The sequence below is a fragment of the Pongo pygmaeus genome, chromosome 17 (genome assembly GCF_028885625.2).
Source record: "Pongo pygmaeus isolate AG05252 chromosome 17, NHGRI_mPonPyg2-v2.0_pri, whole genome shotgun sequence".
Lineage (NCBI taxonomy): Eukaryota > Metazoa > Chordata > Mammalia > Primates > Hominidae > Pongo > Pongo pygmaeus.
Window position 1 is genome coordinate 22,805,396 of NC_072390.2, and position 27,833 is coordinate 22,833,228.

At 42.4% G+C, this 27,833-nt stretch overlaps 2 protein-coding genes across 2 annotated transcripts in view; one reads left to right on the forward strand and one right to left on the reverse strand.

Annotated features, from left to right (window-relative positions):
* LOC129018688 (ankyrin repeat domain-containing protein 62) overlaps nt 1-27,833 on the reverse strand; it is a 127,974-nt gene that overhangs the window by 17,841 nt on the left and 82,300 nt on the right. Inside the window, exons 20-21 of the transcript XR_008495414.2 lie at nt 11,305-15,971; nt 442-11,023 (exon numbers count right to left, since the gene is read on the reverse strand). The gene's annotated coding sequence lies outside the window, so the exon portion shown is untranslated. The remainder of the gene's footprint in view (nt 1-441; nt 11,024-11,304; nt 15,972-27,833) is intronic.
* On the forward strand, nt 8,648-9,016 carry LOC129019164 (phosphomannomutase 2-like). Its single transcript, XM_063653378.1, has one exon. It carries the CDS (start codon nt 8,648-8,650, stop codon nt 9,014-9,016), a length of 369 nt encoding a protein of 122 aa, XP_063509448.1.

The window sequence follows — 27,833 nt, forward strand, 5'->3', positions numbered from 1 at the left end:
CCCAAGTATCTGGATTACAGGCGCATGCCACCAAGCCCAGCTAACTTTTGTATTTTTAGTAGAGACAGGGTTTCATCATGTTTGCCAGGCTAGTTTTGAACTCCTGACCTCAGGTGATCCGCCTGTCTTGGCCTCCCAAAGTGCTGGGAATACAGGTGTGAGCCACTGGACCCAGCCAGTTTCATAACTCTTAATCCATGGGGAAAACTGCTGCTGAGGGAAAGGCCTCTGCATTGCAGTGGATAGGGAATGCTGCCATTTACAAGGCCCCAGTATGCCAGGTGTGGGTTGGTGAGAGGCTGCCAACCAGTACCACCCAGCAAGGGAACTGTGGACATCATAGATAATGCACACTGTCAGATTCCCATGTGTATATCTGACTGGAAAGGAAAGCAGCCAGGAAAGTAACATTTCTGTTTAAGACCAAGAAAAGTGTCTTACACTGCCAGCATCTTCTTTTTTGCAGATGTCTCCTACAGCACCCTCAGGAGGAGCTAGGAGAATACAGAGTAAAGGTCAGTGCCCTGGTGGTGGCAACTGTGTCACCCAGAGAGCTTTGCTTGGTGTGGTGCATGGAAGTGGCTGATCACAGCATGCGCCAACCTGATGCTGGGCCATGCTCCAGGCGGAAGGAGGAGGGCAAAAGAGAGCAGGAGGGAACTGAGACAAGGAGGCCTAGGCCTTGTCCTTGTCCTAAGGCATCATGAAGCAGCACAAAGGAGTAAACCCAAAATGGACCTAAAATGCACACCAAGGTTCAACAGAAGGGTCCCTTTATCACTCACATGATTTGAAACTCTTCTACACAAACAACGCTTTCTTAACATATTCAAGATTATTTCAGTGTACTAGAATCAAATTATGTTGGTACTGCATCTATTATCTATTTTACAGGATTTATCACTTGATTAAAAGCCAATTTTATTGGTGAAATAGATTCAATTTTAGGCAAATTATTCTATTTATCACAAATTCTTTTTCATACAGATAACCGAAACATTAAAAATACTGAAATACTACGGATTAGAAATAGTCATACTTTCCCCTTTTTAAGTCTTCTTCTTGAGCCATGGTGCACACACAGCACTCTTGGGCTGCTGTGATCAGGAGATCCAGGATCCTTTGTGCCACCCTCCCTGGAGACATTACCTAGAGGTCTCGCTTCAGGCAAAGAGGCCAAGCTCAGAGCCTGCTGGACCTGCTCTGGTGAAGCTAAGGGACATGACTCAGAACACGCTCTACAGTGGGAAGCGGTTTCCAGGTTCAGATATGCATCATCTACTGAAATGAGGAAGTAGAAAAAATAGAAATTGACAAGTTCATGAGAAACTGCCCATGAGTGCAGGTGTAATTATTTTTGTTAACTACCTTACATTCAGTATGTATTCAGACATATAAAAGGTATTTTTATAAAAGTTGCAATTTTTATTTTTTGTCAGTTATGTTAAATCTAACATCAGCTGTCAATATAAAGACTCTACCTCATTTTCTTTGTGGTTTCCAGAAAATCTAGCACATGGTAAGTAGAACACCAAAATATTTATTACATGAAAACACAGAGCAGGTGTTGGGGACAGGCAGGCACGCAGGCAGGCAGAGTTATATTTGATTACCTGGATGATAGTAAACTACACAAAACCTTAGTTAGATTAATACTAAAATTGCCTTCTGCTTGGGCTGTTTGCCCTTTTGGAAGAAGGACAACAATGAAGATGAACAGGAAAGAAATGAGAAATAGAGACCTTTGCTTACTAGCTAAAGGTAACATGAAATTGTCTACAAATGGTCTTCAACTCTGCATACTGTAATTCAGTGACAGAGTTCCCTAATTCCTCCTGTCTGGCTTCAAGTCCAGCTACATCGCCGCTGTCTTCTTCACAACTTGCAAGATGATGCTGCTACTGCACTTATCTGCTGTATGAGATTTACACTTGTTTTAAAGCAAAACTTTATTTCACGTAGGCTAATGGCCAGGCAGGCTACACTAGTCAGTCAACAGTGAGACAGTTCCTCATGGAGGAAAGGCTAGGTTGAGGCTGAGGGTCCTTAATCCAGATGTATAACAGAGTTGCCACGAGGCAACGGAAACCACACAGAGTGCTGCAGTGTTCTTATCTGTCTCTCTTCACCATTTTTAGCTGGCAGGATTTGAGCATTTTAGGGCTTGTGAACATTACTAAATCTACTGAAATATATCACTGATCCTTATAAGCTTTGGCCAGCTGTTGAGCAAAATAACTTCAGAACTGTTCTATATGGTCCCCCATGTCTTAGAACCTGTGAGCTGACCCAAAACATCCGGGGATCTTTGTGCTTTTGACACTGATGACTATGCTGGTCTGTAGGAAGATGTGCCTATAACTGCTCTGGGTTATGTGACCATGGAGGTCACTTTATGGTGATGGGCAGAGTCTGGGATCTCTCAGGCTCAGTGCTTTAGGGCTTGTACATGAATGCTGGACTCCCTGCATGGTGATGAACACCCTTGTGACTGAGGCATAAGTGCATGTCAGCATTGGGCCACACACCTGAGCTCATGTTTTGACTTTTTCATTCAGGAGCTCAAAAGCTGGGGCCACTCCCATTGGCCCTTCAGATTATCCACCTGAGCAGTGAGGGTAATAAAAGGTGGCTCTGGCATGGGTGAATGAGTCATGTATAGAGAGAGTAGAAGAGGGGTGGATTTTACTTTTTAGAAGTAGAGACTGGCAATTGTGCTGTGTAAATGGAAAATCTCTCCTGAGAAAACACACAGCCTCCCCTATACTAAAACACACACAATCATATCACACGATGCAGACTCATAAGACACCAGGCAAGCACACAGCCCAGTGCCCCCATAGGAGTGCAGCTGCTTCATCAGATGGAGACATTTGGTCATAATGTTTGCCTGGAGAACTTAAAAAAAAAAGTCCACTACCCTTATTCCTATCAGAATCCCAGAATCAGGGTGGCTCTTCACATTGAAGCCAGCAAGGATGTCACACCTTTCTTGGAATCCAGACTTTTCTTTCTCAGCAAGTAATTCCAGAGTACTTATTGGAGTCACACCTCAGAGGGGCCGCCTGCACGACCTGCAATACAGGAACAAAGCTGTATGAGGGGCATATTGAGCTGTGGATTGTTTGCACATGGCTCTGTTTCTCTCAAAGCGCATTAAAAACTGGATCAGAAACTGTAGTCAACTCCAAGGCCCCCAAAACAAGGGTACAATGCACACTGGAAAAGACATGAGCTTTTCCCAGAAGGTGTATCTCTTAGGTCTGTTTAGGTTGGCAAGTGCAAAATGCTTAATCCAAGAAGACATTGCTTCCAAGAACAAGGACCCCAGGGATACAGTCTATAACCTGAGGTCATCATATGTAAATGTCATTTTGGATTACATATCAGTTGCTAAGAATCTCTTCTTCCACCACCCCAGAAAACAGTATTTAATATCTATAATGCACATTGTTATTTTTTTCACATGTAAAGTTAATTGAAAAAGCAACCAAGAAAGGAACATGTCTATTTTAGGGAAAGCAAGGCAACCTCACCCTCACATCGATCGGCCTCTCTTCATCTCCTCTGCCCTCGTGAGCTGAAAACTCCTGAGAGGCTAGAAGGACACAGAGCAACTGTCGGTCATAGATGCTTCTGTTCGTGATTTATTCAGGGCGCTCCACTGAATGTAGACAATAGGACAGTGTGTGTGGATGTGTTCGGTTTAAAGCACAGCTTGGACTGCGCTAGAAAATTTTTCCTCATGAAAAGACAGGCAAGAAAGAGGAGTATGAAAGGAGTAAGAAACTGAGTCCCTGGCATTTTGCTAATGGCTACTTAAGGCAACAAGAATAAGTCAGTCTACAAACAGTACTGAAGTACATGCTGTAATTTGATGAGAATCCCATTACTCACACTGCTGGTTTTGAAACCCAGCTAAATGGTTTTCTAAACCCCGTAAAACGATACTAGCTTGTAAGATTTACGTCCCAAGACCAATTTTATGTCTACGGATCCACATTGGCTGTCACTGCAGTTATTATGTGTTTTAGGATTTTGCACTTGAATAAAAGCAAAGTTTAATAGACAGATTGGATTAAATTCCAGGCAAAACAGTCTTTTGTATTTATTCACTAATCCTTTTGTTATAACCAATGACAGAATTAGAAACACTGAAATTATATCCTTTAAAATAACCATTATTAATAACACTATTTTTTCATCCAGACCTCCTTTTGTCATGTATGCATATTAATTGAGTATGAAGAATATCTGTGCTTGTTCTGGCCAGCTAATGTTGGACAGTTTATTTCAGGAGAGGAGATGTGGGTTGAATACTGGTATGTTTTAACTCTGCAGTACAAACAGTTGCAACAAGTTTGGTGAACTAATCACCAAATGGCCCTTTGCTGCCTTGTCATTGTGCCTTCCTAGCTTGCAGGATTTGATCACTCCTAGGTCTTTTGGTGATAATACACTCTACTGTTTCAAAAATATTTCTTCAATCTTACCCGTTTGGGGCCAACTGCTGAGGAGTGTCCTCAGCACTGAAAGAAGTTCATGAAAGTCTCTCAGTGCTGCTTCCCAGTGGCCAGAACTTGTGACCTGGCCATGGCATGAGAAGTATCTGGGCCCTCTCTGTACTGCCCACACCAATGGCTATGCCCAGTGATACAGTTACATTCACTGATGTTTGCCCTAAGCTATGTGATTACTGTGGCCATCCTGTAATCACAGCCAGTGCCTGGGATGTCTGCAGACTCACAGAAATCTAGGACACACATGAGTGAAGGAGCCACCTATGGTTACAACTCATGGCAGGGTTGAGAGCCACTCTTCTCGGAGTGATAACTGCAGTTCAACGACTCACTGCATCAGCCTTGGGGCCACATGTCTAGGTTCACATCTTGTCTCCTTCACTTAGGAGCCTGCAAGTTTGGGCACATTCATTTAGCACCTCAGTTTCTCCATCTAAGGAGTCCGGACAGTAAACTACCACAGCTTAGGTGAAGTTTGTAGTGAGGGTTGAATGGGATACTAAAAGTAAAGTGTGTGTTGTGTATGGTCAGCAAGGTCAATTAGAGGTGAACTGACTTGCCTGAGGTCTCACAACTTAGCAAGATTCAGAGCTGCTTTCAAACCCAGGAGATAAGCTTCCAAGTCAGGGCTGATTCCATAACACAGATCTGTTTTGTCTAAAAATAACCACTACAGCTTAGCCCAAACTTGGTTTTGAAGGAATCAGATAGCTCTAGGTGTCAAAAATGCTTTTGGTCACATCCTGATTCCATGCAGTGGCTACTTCCAAAAAAAAATTTTTTTAAAGTGCGTGCTGTCTACAAAATGAACCAGTAACCTGACAAAAAATCCAGATACCTGGTCCAATGGGATGAACACCAGTTTACCTGGAGATGAGAATGATCTTCTATGTCATCTTGGTGTTCTAAACTCATGATATACTATTATCTCATATGACTTATTCCTCCCAAATGTAAGTGGCTCTGCCTGAGCCCACTGCCCGGCTACGGAGATGAGCACAGCCCAGCCTTGGAGCAGTGCTTGGGATGAAGTGACAGGAGAACCATTTTGGGCATCTCTTACCTCTGAGGAGGGCAATGGGTTGGGTGAAAGTATATTATTGATATGTCTGTAAGTAGAGAATTCTGGGTAATACACAAAAATACGTTTAGGAATCATGTTGTGGTAGATAAATGGACCCGGACACAGACATTGTCATTAGATATTTGGGAAAACTCATGATATGAGGAGAAGCTAAAGCGACAGGCTCTCACATGTCATGAGCTCAGTACACATTTCCATCTCGGGAAAAGAAGGAAGCCAAGTTAAAAGGAAGGTCAGGCTTCCTTCATTTGTGAAATGCTTCCCTGCACATTTCCTCCACTCCAGATTCACAGCAAATTTCTGATATTAGTAATTAAAAAGGTCATTAATGATGTTAAAGCAAAAACAAAATAGACATTGCCATATTCTTCCAGTTACTAGCTAACAGGGAGCCTTGGTGTGCAGAACAGAATGAGAAATACTACATATTACTAAAAGGAAAAAAACAAAGACATCATCATGAAGAAAGAACTAAAACTACAAATTGTGGAATAAGAAGACAAATTATTTTTTGAACAATCTAGGCCATTTGGAAGGACATCATTCAGTAGGGAGTATGAATTTAACTGTACAGTAGCAATATACATTTCATATCTTGAGAAAATAGATATGAAGCCAGTAACTTCTCTACCTTTTTATATATAGAAAATATGAAATAATCTATAAGAATGTATTAGTGTTAACAAGTTCAAAGTTGCATAGTATAAGGTTGACACTCAAATGGCAGCTATGTTAATACACACCAACAATGAGCAGTCCAATAAGAAAATTGCGTATGTAATTCCATTTATAATCACATGTAAAATGATTATGTACTTAGTAAGATAGCTAACCAAGGAAGCAAAGTACTTATACCTCAATAAGAACAGAACATTGCTGAAATAAAGTAAAGAGGATATAAATAAGTAGAAAGGCACCCTGTATTCATGGACAGGAAGACTAAACATTATTCAAGTGCAATACTATACAAAGTGATGTACATATGCACCACAATCCCTGTCAAACTGCTGACAACCATGTTTGCAAAAATGGATAAGAAAACCCTCAATTTTGAATGAATTTTCCAGGGGTCTCAAATATTCAATAATAACATTGTAAAAGAATAGTGTTGGAAGACACACATTTATGAGACTGAAATGTACAATACAGTTACATATACTCAAAAAGTATGGTCCTAGAATTAGGGCACCCATAAGGACCATTGGGATTGATAGAGAGCCCAGAATTAAACACATACATATACAGCCAAGTGATCTTCAACAAAGTGCCATAAATATACAATGGAAAATGGAAAGCCTCTTCAGCAAATGATGTTGGTAAAACTGCACATTCTCATTCAGATAAAAAAACTGAATGCTTACTTTACACCATATAAAAAATTAACTCAAAATGTGTCAGAGACCTAAATATAAGAGCTAAAATTATAAAACTCTCAGAAGAAAATATTGGGATAAGGTTTCATAGCAGTGAATTTAGCAACTTTTTAATGAATATGACACTAAAAATAAGGCAATGCTTAAAAAAATCAATTTTTATCCCAGAACTTAAAGTATAATAAATAAATAGAAAAAAATCAATTTTATACAAATTAAGGAAGTTTGTACATGTAAAGTTCTAAACAAAGGGAGAAATATTTGCAAATTATACATCTTGTAAGAAATTAAAAATTAGAATATATTCTAAAACTCCTAAAAATCTACAACAACAACAAACAAAAAAGACAAAAGACAGCTCTAAAAATGGGCAAAGTACCTGAATATATAAGTCTCTAAAGCAGGTATACCCAGCAGAGGAAAAGCTGCTCGGCATCATTAGTCATTAGGGAAATGCAAGTGAAAAGCACAAACAGGTGCCAATATACAAGTACTAGGATAATTTTCTTTTTTTTTTAGACGAAGTCTTGCTGTGTTGCCCAGGCTGGAGTGCAGTGGCTTGATCTTGGCTCACTGCAACCTCTGGCACCCAGGTTTAAGCGATTCTCCTGCCTCAGCCTCCGAAGTAGCTGGGATTACAGGTGCGTGCCACCATGCCCAGCTAATTTTTGTACATTTAGTAGAGACGGGGTTTCAGCATCTTGGCCAGGCTGGTCTTGAACTCCTGACCTTGTGATCCACCCACCTCAGCCTCCCAAACTGTTGGGATTACAGGTGTGAGCCACTGTGCCTAGCCTTAGGATAATTTTTTTTTGTTTTGTTTTGAGATGGAATCTTGCTTTATCGCCCAGGCTGGAGTGCAGTGGCACGATCTTGGCTTACTGCAAGCTCCGCCTCCTGGGTTCACGCCATTCTCCTTCCTCAGCCTCCCAAGTAGCTGGGACTACAGGCGCCCGCCACCATGCCTGGCTAATTTTTTTTCTATTTTTTAGTAGAGATGGGGTTTCACTGCGTTAGCCAGGACGGTCTCAATCTCCTGACCTTGTGTTCCACCTGCCTCGGCCTCCCAAAGTGCTGGGATTACAGGTGTGAGCCACCACGCCTGGCCGGGTAATTTTTTTTTTTAAAGGAAAATAGTTTAAAATAAGTGTTTAAAGGAAAACAAGAAAATGTAACTGTGATACATTGCTGGTAGAAATGTATAAAGTTGCAATCACTGTGAAAAACAGTTTGCAGTTGCTCCAAAGGTTAAACATAGAACTACCATTGGGCCCAGGAATTCTAATAGTAGGTATATACCAAAAAGAATGGCAAACAGAACTCAAACAGATATTTGTACACTAATGTTGATAGCATCACTATTCACAAGGGCCAAAAGATGGAAATAATCCAACTATCAGTGAACAAATGCATGTATAAAAACAAAGTGGTATATACATGCAATGGTACATCATCCATCTGTAAAAAACAATTTTGATATATGATACAATGCGGATGGATACTGAAAACATTGTGCCTAATGAAATAAGCCAGACACAAAAGGAATACTGTAGGATTCTACTAAAATCAAGTGCCTAGAATAATCAAGTGCATACACACAGAAGATAGGATAGAAATTACCATGGGCTGGTGCCAACCAGTCTTGTAAGGTGCAGTTGGAAACCAGGGACATGGCAGCACCCGGCGCAGTGCTCTGCCTTTTGGATGTTGATGGGACCCTGACCACCCCACAGCAGAAAATTACCAAAGAAATGGATGACTTCCTACAAAAATTGAGGCAGAAGATCAAAATCGGAGTGGTGGGCACGTTGGACTTTGAGGAAGCACAGGAGCAACTGGGAAATGATGTGGTTGAAAAATATGATTATGTGTTTCCAGAAAATGGCTTGGTAGCATACCAAGATGGGAAATGCTCGTGTAAATGGAATATTCAAAGTCACCTGGGTGAGGTCCTAATCCAAGATTTAATCAACTATTGTCTGAGCTGCAATGCAAAAATTAAACTCCTGAAGAAGAGGGGTACTTTCATTGAATTCTGAAATGGGATGTTAAACATGTCCCCTATTTGGAAGAAGCTGCAGCCAAGAAGAATGCATTGAGTTCTACGAATTCAATAAAAAAGAAAATATAAGAGAAAAAGTTGTAGCAGATCAAGGAAAGAGTTTGCAGGAAAAGGCCTCACGTTTTTCATAGGAGGCCAGATCAGCTTTGATGTCTTTCCTGATGGATGGGGCAAGAGGTATTGCCTGTGACATGTGAAAAACGACAGTTATAAGGCCATTTATTTCTTTGGAGACAAAATCATACCAGGTGGCAACGACCATGAGACCTTCACAGACTCCAGAACCGTGGGCTACTCCATGACGGTGCCTGAGGACACACGCAGGATCTGTGAAGAGCTTGCCTAATGTGTGAGTGGGAGAGGCAGGGGTGGTCCCGGCTGACTAGCCAGCAAGGGGCATTCGGTGGCCAAAGCCAAGGGTCCTCCCGCATATGCTCACCCACCCACAGCCCAGCCAATGCCCACCCACCCACAGCCCAGCCAATGCTCACCCACCCACAGCCCAGCCAATGCTCACCCACCCACAGCCCAGCCAAGCTCTGTGTACTGTGCCAAGTACATGTGGTCTTGACCTGCACCCCTGACATGCCATGCCTCCACCTCCCGTGCCAGAAGCTTCCAGAAGGGAGGAGAAAAGAGTTGTCAAGAATTGCTTAGAGGAATACCTCACATGAAAGATTTTCCCCACCCATCCGCGGCCCCCTAGTCTAATATACCCACCCCAATACGTGCAATCACAGTACACATGGTTTTTGGGGAAATTTCCCCATCACTCCAGGGTGATACAGAAAGAAAAAATGTGCCTGGACCCTCCCTCTTTGTGGGTCCTGTGAAAACGTCAGCGATTTTAACATCTGGATGCATCAGCACCAAAAACGGGGATTTGGTGATGAGAAAGCAAGGACAGGCCATCTGCAGTGGCCCACCCCAGGACCGAAGTTTACAGACACCTCCTGGAACCAAGCTCCCGCCTGCAGGTTGCCTCGATGCAGGTGGTGGCTGTGAGCGGGGGCAGTGTGACGCCCAGTGAGTAGATGCACTCCTTCTGTTTTCCTGTTTGTGAAGCTGAGGCCTGCTGGACAGATGGCTGGCGGAGTGACAGCAAACCCCATGGAGTCTGCACCTCAGCTGGCCCTGCCTCAGCCAGCTCTGTATTTACTACACTAGGAATAGCCTGGCTGCTTTTCTGTATCCATGATGGGAGGCAGTGGGAACCAACAGCCCAGCTGGAGAGTTGGCACTGGCAAAACAGTCCTTCCCTTGGGGGCCGGTTCTCACCCAGGTCCAGAGAAACTAATGTAGGATGTCAGACTTCACCAAAAGGCCCTTCTGGTTGGCCCTGGCTGGGCTTCCCGGAGGCGTTCCTCTCTAGTTCCTCAGGGACGTGTGAGAATCTGGCTAGGGAAGAGGAACAGGGGCTGCCCTCCTGTCAGCACCTACCCAGCCCCTCCCCCGGACTTTATGACTGAGGGGCCTGAGTGCAGCTGCAGCTGGGCCTGCGTCCCGCACTCTTTCCACCTTCTGCACATTCTTTGTGAAACTGGAAGGAGCTCACGGACCTCATCCAGAACACGGTGGAAGAGAACTTGCCTAGGAAACAGTTCATGTCTCACTTTTCAGGATGTGGAAATGCTGGGACCCACAGACCCTACATTGGTTGGTGCCGGGGCCATGTGGCCTCCGCTGGGCACTTGCTGATCTGAGTAAGGGGCCAGGGGAGCCCAGGCTGCCCTGCACTCCCACCTCCCAGCCCACAGCAAGGTGCTTTCATCACAGCTAAACCTGGTTCCCTCCAAACCTCCCAGCCACTCGGGCCTGTAGCTGTCTGAGCCCCAGATCAGGTTGGGTGAAAGCAAGCAGCACCTCATCTCAGTGACTCCCAGAACACGGCCATCCACAGGCATCTTTTCTTGTTGAGTTTTGCAAATGATACTGTAATGACTTCAAAATGAAAAGCAGCACATTAAAGTGATTTTATTGTTTCCTAAAAAAAAAGAAAAGAAAAGAAAAAGAAATTACCATGGGCTGGAAATAGGGGGAAAGGAAGTATATTGCTTACTGTCTTCAAGATTTTGTTAGAAATAATCAAAATCTCAGGTGTAGATAGTAGTGTTGGTTATGCAACACTGTGAATATATTGAATGCCACCGAGTGCACACATTGGTTAAAAGGTTAAAATAAATATTGTGTTATGTATATTTTCCCAGAATAGAAAACATGCACAGCCAAGCCCAGATGCCAATCTTGCTAGGTGCTTTCCTTTACCTTCAAGAGCTGGCCAAGGCTCATCCAATCCCTCAAGGCAGCTGGGAAGTCTAAGACTGAAGTCTGCACTGGAAGAGAAATTAATGGAGGGAGGAGAAAACTTAAGAGTCCATACTACTTGCTCCCCAGGGCCAAGAACTCTCTCTCCTGCACTTTATTGATCCAGCTCAGTATCTCCTGTGACCACCTCCTTTTTTCAACTGAAGACTTTGCACCTGAAGAGACTCCCAGGTCTTTTGCCTTGGCCCTTGTCAGGGCTGATCCTCTCAGCTACTGTCCATTTAACCTCCATTCATGTCCATGCCACATCAGGCTGTGTTGTCCAGGTGGAATGAATCCACTGTGAGACAGGAGCCATTGGTGCTACCCCAAATGTCCCTTTCTGGAGGAAGCCACCATTATGCTGTACCTCCAACATGTCCACACACACCAAGGCATCTCATTCACGCAAGGTGTGTGTCCTTCGACGAAGTTTTACACTCTAAACCCAGATAACTTTTGCAACTCAAGTTTTGTTGAGTCCCCTTACTTAAGTTGTTCATTTGTCTACAAAACACTGCCCCAATTAAACTGCCAAAAATGTCTTGCAGAATTTGTATGTTAATTCTGACATTGTTATTACAAGTGTTTTTCTCCCTGAAAATGTTATGTCTTTGTTACTGATAAAAGTATATAACTACTAATGCTGTTTTCAGCTATGTTGCCAAGCACATTTATATAAAAATATATTCTTAATTATTTTGAGAATCTGACAAAGACAACAACAATAATAATCTCATTTGCTTTATACTAATCTTCATATGTGTTACTTTATTCGTTTCTTACATGCTGGGGCTTACCATACAGTGTACTATGAAATTGGTACTATGCAGCACGGTAGGAATGTACACTGGCACAGCTCATTTAGAAGACAGCTTTCTTGTTTCTTAAAAAAAATTAAATTTGAACTTACCATTTGGTCCAGCAAATCCACACCCAGGAATGCTCCAAGTGAACTGAAAGCATATTGTCCAAAGTCATTTGTACAGACATGTGTCTCTTAATGACAGTGATGTGCTCTGAGAAATGCATCATTAAGTGATGTAGTAATTATGCAGACATCATAGAGTGCACTTACATAAACCTGGATGGCATAGCCCCCTATACACCTAGGCTGTATGATACAGCCAACTGCTCTGGGCTTCAAACTGTACAACATGTAACTGTACTGAATACTGCAGGCAAAGGTAACAAAACGGTAAGCATTTATATATCTAAAATCTAAATACAGAAAAGCTACAATAAAATATGGTATAAAATATAAAAATTAGTACATCTGTATAGGGCACTTTACCATGAACAGAGCTTATAGGACTGGATGTTGCTCTGGGTAATTCAGTGAGTGAATGGTGAGTGAATGTGAAGGCCTAGGACCTTACTGTACACTACTATAGACTTTATGAACATCATATCTTTAGACTACCCTAAATTTATAGAAATATATTTTTATTTATTCAACAATTAACCTTAGCCTACCGTAACATTTAAAATGTATAAACTTTAACAATTTTAAAAACAACTATTTTGTAATACCACTTACCTTAAAACATAAACATATTGTACAGCTGTGCAAATTTTTAAAATATTATTCTATATTTTTTCTATTTTAAAATTTAAGTTTTAAATTTTAAACTTTTTTTGTTAACAGCTGAGGCTCAGACACACACATCAGCCTAGACCTACACAGGATTAGGATCATCAATGTCACTGCCTTCCGACTCCACATCTTGTCCCACTGGAAGGGGCAGAAACACACATGGTGCTGTCATCTCTTATGATAACAACACCTTCTAGCATACATCCTCAAAGGCCTACTTGAGGCTGTTTTACAGGTAAGTGGTTTGTTTTAATATGCAGATAGAATATATTCTCAAATAATTATAGAAAGTATAGCACAGTAAATACATAAACCAGGAACACAGTCATTTATTTTCACTACCAAGTATTATATACTGCACATAGTTGTATGTTCTATACAGTACTTTAACATAACTGGAAAACCAGTAGATTCCTTTCCATCGGCATCATCACTGATGCCTGTGTAATGTGTTACACTACACACTTGTGACAGCTACAAGACACTAGGTGATAGGAATTTTTAAACTCTATCATAATTTTATGGGACTGCCATCATACATGCTATCCATCATTGACCAAAATGTTATTATACATTACATGATTGTATTATGAATGCTCAAAGCAGCATTATTCATAATACAAAAAACAGAAATAATTAAATGTCCATCAACTGATGAATGAATAAACACTGTTTATATATCCACACAATGGACTATGAAGCAATGAAAAGGAAAACACATGACCGGCACATGCTAAAGCATCAATTAACTTCAAAAATAGTATCTAAATGATTAAAGTCAGACCCCAATATAATATACTGTATGATTCCATTTCTATTACACAGATGGGAAATTTATACAGACAGAATATCAGAGCAGTATTGCTTAGGGCTGGAGATGGGAGTAGGGATTGACATGGGCAAGAGAGAACTTCAGTGAGAGAAACATTTTTAAGTTAGATCATGGTGATGGCTACACACAGTGTCAATTTAATAAATCATCAATTGTATACCTTTATAGTTGGGTGAACTTTATGATAGGTTCACACCCAATATGGTGTTATAAATAAATTTATGTTATGGAAATTCTTATCTGGTTTTTAACCAGCCAAGATACATGCTGTTTAAGCAACATTAATTCAGATGGTTGCGATAAGTCATTTAAAGTTTATAAGGTAGTTGTCCTGTAAATATATGGTGAATGTTATTCCATGAGTTTCTTGTATCTATTGCAATAATCATATTTTTTCTCTATTAACCTCTTATGGTGGCTAATTTTATTTATTGCATTTTCAATGTTAATCTACCACATCATATTTTGAAATCATATTTGTCAGAATTTATGGTATTTTTATTCATCACATACTTCAATTTACCTTATCTGATTTTAGTTTCAAAGCTATGCTGCCATTTTATTTAATTGCACAGTATAGAATTTTCTAATTTATAGAAAATTATTATGTCCTCCTTGAATTTTTTTTTAGAACTTAATTCTAGGAATTTATATGAGGTACAGTCCATAAAGAATTGTTTTACACCGCATGTTCTCACTCATAGGTGGGAATTGAACAATAAGAACACAAGGACACAGGAAGGGGAACATCACACACTGGGGCCTGTTGTGAGATGGGGGGAGGGGGGAGGGATAGCATTAGGAGATATACCTAATGTTAAATGACGAGTTAATGGGTGCAGCATACCAACATGGCACATGTATATGTATATGTATATGTATATGTATATGTATATGTATATGTAACAAACCTGCACGTTGTGCACATGTACACTAAAACTTAAAGTATAAAAAAAAAAGAACTGTTTTAATTTCTCATACATGTCTTCAGTGGGTATAGAATTGGTCATATTTTTCTGCTCAGATTTCAACAAGAAACTTACCTCTTACCCCCTTGGCAGGTAGGCAGACGTGACTTTTCCCATTTTCTAAATGGAGACTATGTGGGCAAATGCACGTAAGTTCTTGGGGTATGTGAAGGGACCTCTCTTGCTCTCAAAAAACAACCTAAGAAGAAGGGCAGGAGAACTGCTATCGATGCCACCTCAGCTAGATTCCATAACAGACATACACCTGTAGACAACTGAGGTGTAGGAAAACAGTGGAGCACCCAGCAGAGAAAGCAATGCCTGGGGACAGGGAGGCACTGATTGTAGCAAGGGGAAAAAACAGCTGCCAGAATGCTGTTCACACAAGGGTCTCAGGCTGCACAGACACCCACACCTGCTGAGGGGTTCTGGTTTTCATAAAGGATGTGGCTCAGCCAGGCCACCAACAAGCAATTAATAAACAGTAACATGACACTCTCCAAAGATCTTACATGAGTAACGTGGTGATCCTCACAAATTTCCTAACAGGATGGTAGTACAATTCCTCCTGAACAGGGTGAGGAAACTGACCACAAGGTCATGGAGCCTGCTTGTGGCCACGTGGGGTGGGTGCAAAGCTGGACGTTGAACCTTCCGCCGGGACTGAGTGCTGTCCTCTGAGCTCTGTCTACTGAGTGCCTCTGTCCTGTCTGCTGACCACAGGTCAGAGGTGCAGACTGCAACGGGGAGTAAAAATGTCACCTTCTCAATGTTGGGAAAACTCCCTGCCAGAACTGCCAATGGCCCTTTCTAAGCAGTGGGCAAGCTCAGACCAAAGGAGGAGGCAGACCATGTCAGGCTGGCAGACTGCCAAAGATTCATTCAAGGAGAACCCACATCCTGGGCCATCCTGGGTTGGTGGCAAGATAAGCTAGATCACTGCTTTTGCAACACATCCCTGTCCAGCCTTTTCTACCATGAAAAGAAAAGGGAACAGGGAAAAAAAGACACAAAAGTCACCGCTGGGTTCGCTAACTCATCTGGCTACTTTCTTAATCTATTTGCTTTCTGCTTGAAAAGGTTGTTTGGGTATCCTACAATCTGCTCGACATTTCTAAGGTAAGGACAGTGTTCCAGGCAGCAGCAGTTAGCTTGGTCCTCAGGTCACTGTTTTAGGCGAAGATTTGCAGGTGTATCTGCCACTGTAGTGAAGGACTGCTTTGGGTAGTGTCTGTGGAGAAATGTTTTAAAGGACATAGTTAAAACATTGTGCTACAAACCAACACTTGAACACCAATTGTTTTGTCCTACCCCTCTGTCACAGGAGACGGGGCTGTGCTCTTGGCAAAGGTCATCTCTCTGTCATGATTCTGGAGCTCCTTCTGTTCTCCTGATTATCTGTCACTCAGTTATCCCCACTCTCTCCCACAATTTTAACCTCGGCTTCTGTATCCTAGGAGACGCTTCTCTCAGGCTCAAGGCTCTCCCGCCCTCCACTGTTCCTCCCTCCACCCCATACACCCTTCCAGCATGTGTCCCAGCTGATCTATCCTTTAGCCAAACTTCCTCAGAAAGAGGCCTCACCCTGCTGTCCCTGCCCATCTCCTCTCTGATTCACTCCTCAACTCCATGTCTGATTGCCAGTTTCTTTTCCTTGCCTGTTGTGACTTCCTGTGGACGTGGCCAAAAACCACATAGTCCTCCTGTTGTGCAGCGTCCCCTCAATCTTGAGATGTCCTCTCCCGCGGTTCCTATGTCACCACACATGCCTGGCTTGACTCCGCCCTCTAGTTTTTCCTTCCCTGTCTCCTGTGGACTCCTTGTTGTCTGCTCTCGCCACTTCAGTGTTCTTACAGGGGCTTCCTTCCCTTCTCAGCTGACACCATCACCTGGGGGATCACACTCACCTGGCAGCCTGGGGCCTCTCTATCTCTATGCTGGTCATGCCCACGTCTGAGCTGCAGACCCAAAGCCATTTCCACTTGTGCATCCCATGCCCAGCACACACTTCTCCAGTCTCAAACACAGCTGTTTAGCCCCACCTCACCCCTTAGACAAGATCCCCCCTGTGGATCTTCTTTCTCATTGATTAGTACTGAGTTGTCCAAATCAGCAACCTGGAAGTGATCTAGACTCCTCACACATCCAGTCCATCACTCACCAAGTCTATTGATTCTGTCTGCTAAATATACCTCGATTATATTTACTTACATATATGCATATGTCTCCTTCTTCACTGCATTTCATATTGTGGGCCACATTTGCCCTTCAGGTAACAACAACACTGGCCATTCTTGCCCTTTCAGTCAGAAGTGCCAAAACAACTGTTCTAAGATGCAAATCTGATCACATTACTCCTCTGGTGAAACCTTGCAATGGCTTCCTGTTGATCTTAGAATACTGTCTGGCCTCTCGTGTTCAGAGGTCCCCATCACCAGCCCTCTGCAGACTTTTCACTCACACTCCATGCTCTGGTGGTGGGGATCACTTCAGTTCCTGGAGTTCCTCTTCTCTTTCCCACTGCTCCCCTCAATATGCTATCTGCCTTTCTTGGAACACCTGTCCCTCTTCCTTCCTCACCTCCCCAGGTAATTGGGTTTGTCTTTCAGGTCTTGCCTTACATGTCACTTTCTCCAGGAAGCTCTCCTGGCCTCTCAAATTTGGGTCAAAAATGTCCCCTGGATGGACTTTCACGCCCGTTCTAATGCTTCTTATGCTCTTCTTATGCTTCTTCTCATGCTTCTTATGTGGATCTTTCTATTGGCACATCTCTGTCTCACGATGCAGTGAAATTTCTGTGGCAGCAAGATCAGGCTTTCTTGTCTCTCATGAAAGCACATTCCTGCCTATATCCCCAGCACATACCAGTGTCTGGCTCCCAGGATGATCTCAATACATTTTGGTGGACAGAAGAAATGAAGGGATAGGGGGAAGAGAACAACCCACCAAAGTCTAAGAGCCTATGGCTGGGCTACAGCAAAGTCTTGGCGTGTCCTATAATGTATGTCGCCACATTTGTGGAAACACACAACTGCCTCTTCTGTTCAAAGATGACCCTACTTATGGGAAACAGATGGAATTTTCTCCCCATGTGCAGGTACAGACACAAACACTGATGTCATAGCTGCCACCCTCTCCTCTCACTGTTGCCCATGCCCAGCTGGTGCTGAAGGGACATCTTAAGCTGTTGTGACTCCATGGCCCCCAAAGCCGCGGAGCTCAGAGCTGCTCCTTGAGGAATGTCCTCCCCATTTCCTTCTCTCTGGCTCCTCTCCTTGCTGCTGTCCACTGGTGTCTCCTCCTGTGGCTTCTCGAACATCATCCTCTGTTCCTCACTGTTTCAAACTTTACTCTCCCCATAGAAGGTTCTTTTCCACATCTCTGTCACTGGATGCTCATGAGAAGGCTGATAGGGTCATTTTTTGTCAGGACAAATAAACTGTATAAAACCTACCTGAAGCACACTAGCACTTCTGAAATGAAGCTAAAATATTTTGTAGCCCTGTGGAGTCAGATTCATGGTAGGAATATGTACACGCATGTCCCATTTTTTGAGCTTTTTTCAGAAATTTAATGTCCCATATAAGCCAATGTTCTAGGTACCTGAGTTAAGCTCATAACGGCTGGACTCATTTTAACTATTTTGGTTAACATCCTTCAAAAATCTTTACATTGTTTTCCTACCTTCTTAGACCATATGAAAACCTAATTATATTTTTTCATGACAATGAAGAGTCATCATAATAGCTATTATTAGATCATGATATAAAGATGTCATGCTTTCAAAGTTTACAAAGGCAGGATAGACTCAATTATACAAGATCATTGTGCTTTTACAACCACAGGAAGATCATTCCTCACAGCACTATTTCTGCCCACTCTTCTCTAGATGGTCAAGTTTGTTTAAAATGTTGGTAAACACAAGAGTTATTGATTCACATGAATAAGTTGCAGTAGGCAAGGCCTTTTGCTCTCCTGACTCTGAAGTCAGAGGCTGTGTTAGCCACACCCTTCTGGGGGCTACTTCTCAACTACGCTCTTTGCAAGCTCTGGCTCAGAAAGTTGAACTTTACTGAACTTTCAAAAATGTAGCAACTATTTTTGCTATATTTTAAAGCTATAATTACAACTGAGTGTGCTCTGTTTTGTTTTTCAAAATTTCTGTGGGATAAAGTTGCATAGAGATTTTCAGGGTTCTATGTTTAATTTTAATTTTCAAACACAGATTTTAACTACTTTTTTGCAATTATGATTAGAATGCACTCTCAAACATGTTACAGAAAGTTTAGTCCATTGAGAGATCTCTTGGAGGTTTACTCAATTTGGGTGCATGCTCTGAAGGACACCTTGTCCTGCCATTTAGGTTTAATTTAAAATCCTGTTTAATTTTTTTTTCGTTTTTGAGAAGGAGTCTCGCTCTGTCACCCAGGCTAGAGTGCAGTAGCACAGTCTCAGCTCACTGCAACCTCTGCCTCCCATGTTCAAGTGATTCTTCTGCCTCAGTCTTCCAAGTAGCTGGGATTACAGGCATGCACCACCATGCCCGGCCAATTTTTCTATTTTTAGTAGAGACAGGGTTTCACCATGTTGGCCTGGCTGGTCTTGAACTCCTGACACCTCAAGTGATTCATCCACCTCGGCCTCCCAAAGTGCAGGGATTACAGGTGTGAGCCACCGTGCCTGGCCTAAAATCCTGTTTAATTTTTAATTAAACAGCACCCTGAGATTGAAAAGTGAACTATTGGGGGAGAATACAATTTGCAACTCCCTCACTATGTGTGCATAAGTTTCCTCCACGCAAGGCAAAAACAAATTCTATTTATATGCTAATGAACTTCACTTGCTGCCCATTCCACTAATTTTAAGTCATCATTTCAGGAAAATAAATTATTCTCACCATGTGACTTTACAATCTGAAAGTCCTGGGGCCCCAGCCTGGTCATGCCTGCTTGCAGGGCAGCCTTGGGTCATAGCTTCTGTGCTGGTGGACCCTGCCTGACTGGAAGAGGGCTCCAGCACAGGGAGGCATCCACGGCAAAGCACCAGCCCACATACTCCCTCCCCAAACTGTAGTTTCCCTTGGGCCCACAGCAACTCCCCACGTCGCTTGGCTGGAGCATGTCTGTGGGGATGGGTTTTGCTTTCCTTGTCCGACCCACATGCATGTGTGCATACACCCCACCCTGTCACTGCTGCAGCAAGAGTGCAGTCAGCCGCCCTCCCCCTGTGACCACCATTTAGAAAAAGCCTTGGTGGGCACACAGCCAGCGAGCTCCACTCTCACCACCAGTGCCCTGCCCTGCCCTTGCGCCAACACTGCCGTGGGAGTGAAACTAGGTACAGAGAACAGCAGATCCTCTCCTGCCCTGAGTGACCACTCCTGCTCATGCAATACAGAGAAGGCACAGACCTGAGCCCGCCAGTGCCCCCAAGGCAACACCATCACCAATGCAACCACATACACAGTCGCCAACAGCAGCCCCCTACCCTTCCATGAGCTGTGTTGCCTCTGCCACTGTGGTGAATGTCCACAGGGGGGCAGGCACGCCGGCACCCACTAGCACCCTGCTGCAGTTGATGAGTGTGCATCCCACTATGCTGCTGCCACTGCTGCTGCTGGCACATGCAAATGAGAATCCTGCTGTCACTGCACTATAAAACTCTTTGGCTGACACCACCCATTGGAGTGTAGTGACCAACATTCTGCGAGCACCTTACACCCCCCAGAGCAGTGAATTCTTAACCTCAAGGAGCCAGAGAACAGTCTAGGCCCAATACAAATTCCCCAGAGTTAGCACAGGTAGTTCAGGAGTTGGGAGCCGAACATTGGCCCCATAAAATCTTCCAGAAATGAAGCCAGTGGGCTGAAGCCACCTTATACCACACTCAAACCCTTAAGGTCATCAACTAGGATAAAAGAAGAAAATTCAAAGGTCAGCGGCCTCAAAGATTGAAGGAAAATAAGCCCACAAAGATGAGAAAGCACCAGTGAAAGAACCATGGCAACTCAAAAAGTCAGAGTGCCTTCTTTCCTCCAAATGACCTCATTACCTCTCCAACAAGAGTTCTGAACTAGGTTGAAATAGCTGAAATGACAGAAACAGAATTCAGACTATTGACAGAAATGAAAACCATTGAGCTACAGGAGTATGTTGAAACGTAATCCAAGGACTCTAGGGATCACAATAAAACAATGCACGAGCTGACAGACAAAATAGTCAGTATAGAAAAGAATGTAACTGACCTGATAGAGCTGAAAGGCACATTAAAAGAATTTCATAATGCAATCCCAAGTATTAATAGCAGAACAGAGCAAGTGGAGGAAAGTATCTCATAGCTTGAAGACTGGCTTTCTGAAATAAGACAGTCAGACAAGAACAGAAAAAAAAAAAAACAAGAATAAAAAGGAATGAACAAAACCTCTGAGAAATATGGGATTATGTAAAGAGACAAAATCTATGCCTCACTGGTGTCCCTGAAAGAGATGAAGAGAATGGAAGCAACTTGGAATACATATTTCAGGATATTATCCATGAGAACTTCCCCAACCTAGCTAGAGAGGCCAATATTCAAATACAGGAAATGTACAGAATGCCAGTAAGATACCCCATAGAGGAACACCCCGAAGACACATAATTATTAGATACTCTCCGAGGTCGAAATGAAAGCAAAAATGTTAAAGGCAGCTAGAGAGAAAGGTCAGCTCACCTACAAAGAGAAATCCATCAGACAGGCCTTTCAGCCAGAACCCCTACAAGCCAAAGAGATGTGAAGGCCAATATTCAACATTTTTAAAGAAAAGAATTTCCAACCCAGAATTTCATATCCAGCCAAACTAAGCTTCATAAATAAAGGAGAAATAAGTTCCTTTTCAGATAAGCAAATGCTGCGAGAATTTGTCACCACCAGACCTGCCTTGCAAGAGCTCCTGATAAGAGCACTCAATATGAAAAGATTGTTACCAGCCACTACAAAAACACACTGACATACACAGGCCAGTGGCATTATAAAGCAACCACATAAACAAGTCTGCAAAATAACCAGCTAACATCATGACGACAGGATTAAATTCACACATATTAATACTAACCTTGAATATAAATGGGCTAAATGCCCTAGTTAAAAGGCACAGAGTGGCAAGCTGGATAAAAACGCAAGACCCATTGGCATGCTGCCTTCAAGAGACAGATTTCACATGCAATGACACACATAGGCTCAAAATAAAGGGATGGAGAAAAATCGACCAAGCAAATGGAAAACAGAAAAAAGCAGGGGTTGCAATCTGAGTTTCAGACAAAACAGACTTTAAACCAACATAGCTCAAAAAGGACAAAAAGACATTGTTGGTGGGAGGTTCCAAGATGACCGAATAGGAACAGCTCCAGTCTACAGCTCCCAGCGTGAGCAACACAGAAGACAGGTGATTTTTGCATTTCCAACTGAGGTACCGGGTTCATCTCACTGGGGCTTGTCGGACAGTGGGTGCAGCCCACGGAGCATGAACCAAAGCAGGGTGGGGCATTGCGTCACCCAGGAAGCACAAGCAGTCAGAGAATTCTCTTTCCTAGCCAAGGGAAGCCGTGACAGATGGTAGTTGGAAAATTGGGACACTCCCACCCTAATACTGCGCTTTTCCAATGGTCTTAGCAAATGGCACACCAGGATATGATATCCCATGCCTGGCTCAGAGGGTCCCACGCCCATGGAGCCTCGCTCACTGCTAGCACAGCAGTCTGAGATCGAACTGCAAGGTGGCAGTGAGGCTGGGGGAGGGGCGTCTGCCATTGCTGAGGCTTGAGTGGGTAAACAAAGCCGCTGGGAAGCTTGACCTGGGTGGAGCCCACCGCAGCTCAAGGAGGCCTGCCTGCCTCTGTAGACTCCACCTCTGGGGACAGCGCATAGCTGAACAAAAGGCAGCAGGAACTTAAACATCGCTGTCTAACAGCTTTGAAGAGATCAGTGGTTCTCCCAGCACGGATCTGAGAACGGACAGACTGCCTCCTCAAGTGGGTCCCTGACCCCCGAGTAGCCTAACTGAGAGGCACCTCCCAGTAGGGGCCAACTGACACCTCATACGGCAGGGTGGCCCTCTGAGATGAAGCTTCCACAGGAAGGATCAGGAAGCAACATTGCTGTTCTGCAAGCCTCCACTGGTGATATCCAGGCAAACAAGGTCTGGAGTGGACCTCCAGCAAACTCCAAAAGACCTGCAGCTGAGGGACCTGACTGTTACAAGGAAAACTAACAAAAAGAAAGGACATCCACACCAAAACCCCATCTGTACTTCACCATCATCAAACACCAAAGGTAGATAAAACCACAAAGATGGGGAGAAACCAGAGCAGAAAAGCTGAAAATTCTAAAAATCAGAGTGCTTCTTCTCCTCCAAAGGAACACAGCTCCTCGCCAGCAAGGGAACAAACCTGGACGGAGAATGATTTTGATGAGTTGAGAGAAGAAGGCTTCAGATGATCAGTAATAACAAACTTTTCCGAGCTAAAGGAGGAGGTTCGAATCCATCGCAGAGAAGCTAAAAACCTTGAAAAAAGATTAGACGAATGGCTAACTAGAATAAACATCACAGAGAAGACCGTAAATGATCTGATGGAGCTGAAAACCATGGCATGAGAACCACGTGACACATACACAAGCTTCAGTGGCCAATTCGATCAAGGGGAAGAAAGGGTATCAGTGATTGAAGATCAAATTAATGAAATGAAGTGAGAAGTTTAGAGAAAAAAAGGGTAAAAAGAAACGAACAAAGCCCCTAAGAAATATGGGACTATGTGAAAAGACCAAATCTACATCTGAGTGGTGTACCTGAAAGTGACAGGAAGACTGGAACCAAGTTGGAAAACACTCTGCAGGATATTACCCAGGAGAACTTCCCCAACCTAGCAAGGTAGGCCAACATTCAAATTCAGGAAATACAGAAAACATCACAAAGATACTCCTCAAGAAGAGCAACCCCAAGACACATAATTGTCAGATTCACCAAGGTTGAAATGAAGGAAAAAAGGCTGAGAGCAGCCAGAGAGAAAGGTTGGGTTGACCCACAAAGGGAAGCCCATCATACTAACAGCAGATCTCTCAGCAGAAACCCTACAAGCCAGAAGAGAGTGGTGGCCAATATTCAACCTTCTTAAAGAAAAGAATTTTCAACCCAGAATTTCATATCCAGCCAAACTACGTTTCATAAGTGAAGGAGAAATAAAATCCTTTACAGACAAGCAAATGCTGAGAGATTTTGTCACCACCAGGCCTGCCTTACAAGAGCTCCTGAAGGAAGCACTAAACATGGAAAGGAACAACTGGTACCAGCCACTGCAAAAACACGCCAAAGTAAAAAGATCATCGATGCTAGGAAGAAACTGCATCAACCAATGGGCAAAATAAACAGCTAACATCATAATGGCAGGATCAAATTCACACATAACAATATTAACCTTAAATGTAAATGGGCTAAATGCTCCAATTAAAAGACACAGACTGGCAAATTGCATAAAGAGTGAAGACCCATCAGTGTGCTGTATTCAGAAGACCCATCTCACGTGCAGAGACACACATAGGCTCAAAATAAAGGGATGGAGGAAGATCTACCAAGGAAATAGAAAGCAAAAAAAAAAAAAAAAAGTAGGGGTTGCAATCCTACTCTCTGATAAAACAGACTTTAAACCCACAAAGATCAAAAGAGACAAAGAAGGCCATTACATAATGGTAAAGAGATCAATTCAACAAGAAGAGCTACCTATTCTAAATATATATGCACCCAATACAAGAGCACCCAGATTCGTAAGGCAAGTCCTTAGAGACCTATAAAGAGACTTAGACTCTCACACAATAATAATGGGAGACTTTAACACCCCACTGTCAACATTAGACAGATCAACGAGACAGAAGGTTAACAAGGATATCCAGGACTTGAACTCAGCTCTGCAACAAGGAGACCTAATAGACATCTACAGAACTCTCCACCCCAAATCAACAGAATATACATTCTTCTCAGCACCATATTGCACTTACTCCAAAATTGACCACATAGTTGGAAGTAAAACACTCCTCAGCAAATGTAAAAGCACAGAAATTACAACAAACTGTCTCTCAGACCACAGTGCAATAAAATTAGAACTCAGGATTAAGAAACTCACTCAAAACCACACAACTACATGGAAACTGAACAACCTGCTCCTGAATGACTACTGGGTACATAATGAAATGAAGGCAGAAATAAAGACGTTCTTTGAAACCAATGAGAACAAAGACACAACATACCAGAACCTCTGGGACACATTCAAAGCAGTGTGTAGAGGGAAATTTATAGCACTAAATGCCCACAAGAGAAAGCAGGAAACATCTAAAATTGACACCCTAACATCACAATTAAAAGAACTAGAGAAGCAAGAGCAAACACATTCAAAAGCTAGCAGAAGGCAAGAAATAACTAAGATCAGAGCAGAACTGAAGGACAGAGACACAAAAAACCCTTAAAAAATCAATGAATCCAGGAGCTGGTTTTTTGAAAAGATCAACAAAATTGATAGACCGCTAGCAAGACTAATAAAGAAGAAAAGAGAGAAGAATCAAATAGATGCAATAAAAAATGATAAAGGGGATATCACCACTGATCCCACAGAAATACAAACTACCATCAGAGAATACTATAAACACCTCTATGCAAATAAACTAGAAAATCTAGAAGAAATGGATAAATTCCTGGAAACATACACCCTCCCAAGACTAAACCAGGAAGAAGCTGAATTGCTGAATAGACCAATAACAGGCTCTGAAACCGAGGCAATAATAGCCTACCAACCAAAGAAAGTCCAGAACCAGACAGATTCACAGCCGAATTCTACCAGGGGTACAAAAAGGATCTGGTACCATTCCTTCTGAAACTACTCCTATCAATAGAAAAAGAGGGAATCCTCCCTAACTCATTTTATGAGACCAACATCATCCTGATACCAAAGCCTGGCAGAGACACAACAAAAAAAGAGAATTTTAGACCAATATCTCTGTTGAACATCTATGCAAAAATCCTCAATAAAATACTGGCAAACAGAAACCAGCAGCACATCAAAAAGCTTATCCACCAAGATCAAGTTGGCTTCATCCCTGGGATGCAAGGCTGGTTCAACATATGCAAATCAATAAATGTAATCCATCACATAAACAGAACCAAATACAAAAACCACATGATTATCTCAATAGATGCAGAAAAGGCCTTCAACAAAATTCAACAACCCTTCATGTTAAAAACTCTCAATAAACTAGGTATTGATGAAACGTATCTCAAAATAATAAGAGCTATCTATGACAAACCCACAGCCAATATCATACTGAAAGGGCAAAAACTGGAAACATTCCCTTTAAAAATGCACAAGACAGGGATGCCCTCTCTCACCATTCCTATTCAACATAGTGTTGGAAGTCCTGGCCAGGGAAATCAGGCAAGAGAAAGAAATAAAGGGTATTCAATTAGGAAAAGAGGAAGTCAAATTGTCCCTGTTTGCAGATGACATGATTGTATACTTAGAAAACCTCGTCGTCTCAGCCCAAAATCTCCTTAAGCTGATAAGCAACTTCAGCAAAGTCTCAGGATACAAAATCAATGTGCAAAAATCACAGGCATTCTTATACACCAATAACAGACAAACAGAGCCAAATCACGAGTGTACTTCCATTCACAGTTGCTTCAAAGAGAATAAAATACCTAGGAATCCAATTTACAAGGGATGTGAAGGACCTCTTCAAGGAGAACTACAAACAACTGCTCAACGAAATAAAAGAGGACACAAACAAATGGAAGAACTTCCCATGCTCATGGATAGGAAGAATCAATATCGTGAAAATGGCTATACTGCCCAAGGTAATTCATAGATTCAATGCCATCCCCATCAAGCTACCAATGACTTTCTTCACAGAATTGGAAAAAAACTACTTTAAAGTCCACATGGAATGAAAGAAGAGCCTACATTGCCAAGACAATCCTAAGCCAAAAGAACAAAGCTGAAGGCATCATGCTACCTGACTTCAAACTATACTACAAGGCTACAGTAATCAGAACAGTATGGTAATGGTACCAAAACAGAGATATAGACCAATGGAACAGAACAGCGGTCTCAGAAACAACACCACACATCTACAACCATCTGATCTTTGACAAACCTGACAAGAATAAGAAACGGGGAAAGGATTCTCTATCTAATAAATGGTGCTGAGAAAACTGGCTAGCCATATGTAGAAGGCTGAAACTGGATCCCTTCCTTACACCTTATACAAAAATTAATTCAAGATGGATTAAAGACTTAAATATTAGACCTAAAACCATAAAAACCCTAGAAGAAAACCTAGGCAATACCATTCAGGACATAGGCATGGACAAGGACTTCATGACTAAAACACCAAAAGCAATGGCAACAAAAGCCAAAATTGACAAATGGGATCTAATTAAACTAAAGAGCTTCTGCACAGCAAAAGAAACTACCATTAGAGTGAGCAGGCAACCTACAGAATGGGAGAAAATTTTTGCAATCTACCCATTGGACAAAGGGCTAACATCCAGAACCTACAAAGAACTCAAACAAATTTACAAGAAAAAAAATCAAACAACCCCATCAAAAAGTGGGCAAAGCATATGAATAGATAGTTCTCAAAAGAAGACATTTATGCAGCCAATAGACACATGAAAAAATGCTCATCATGACTGGCCATCAGAGAAATGCAAATCAAAACTACAATGAGATACCATCTCACACCAGTTAGAATGGCGATCCTTAAACAGATGCTGGAGAGGATATGGAGAAATAGGAATGCTTTTACACTTTTGGGAGTGTAAACTAGTTCAACCATTGTGGAAGACGGTGTGGCGATTCCTCAAGGACCTAGAACTAGAAATACCATTTGACCCAGTGATCCTATTACTGGGTATATACACAAAGGATTATAAATCATGCTCCTATAAAGACACATGCACACATATGTTTATTGCGGCACTATTCACAATAGCAAAGACTTGGAACCAACCCAAATGTCCATCAATGATAGACTGGATTAAGAAAATGTGGCACATATACACCATGGAATACTATGC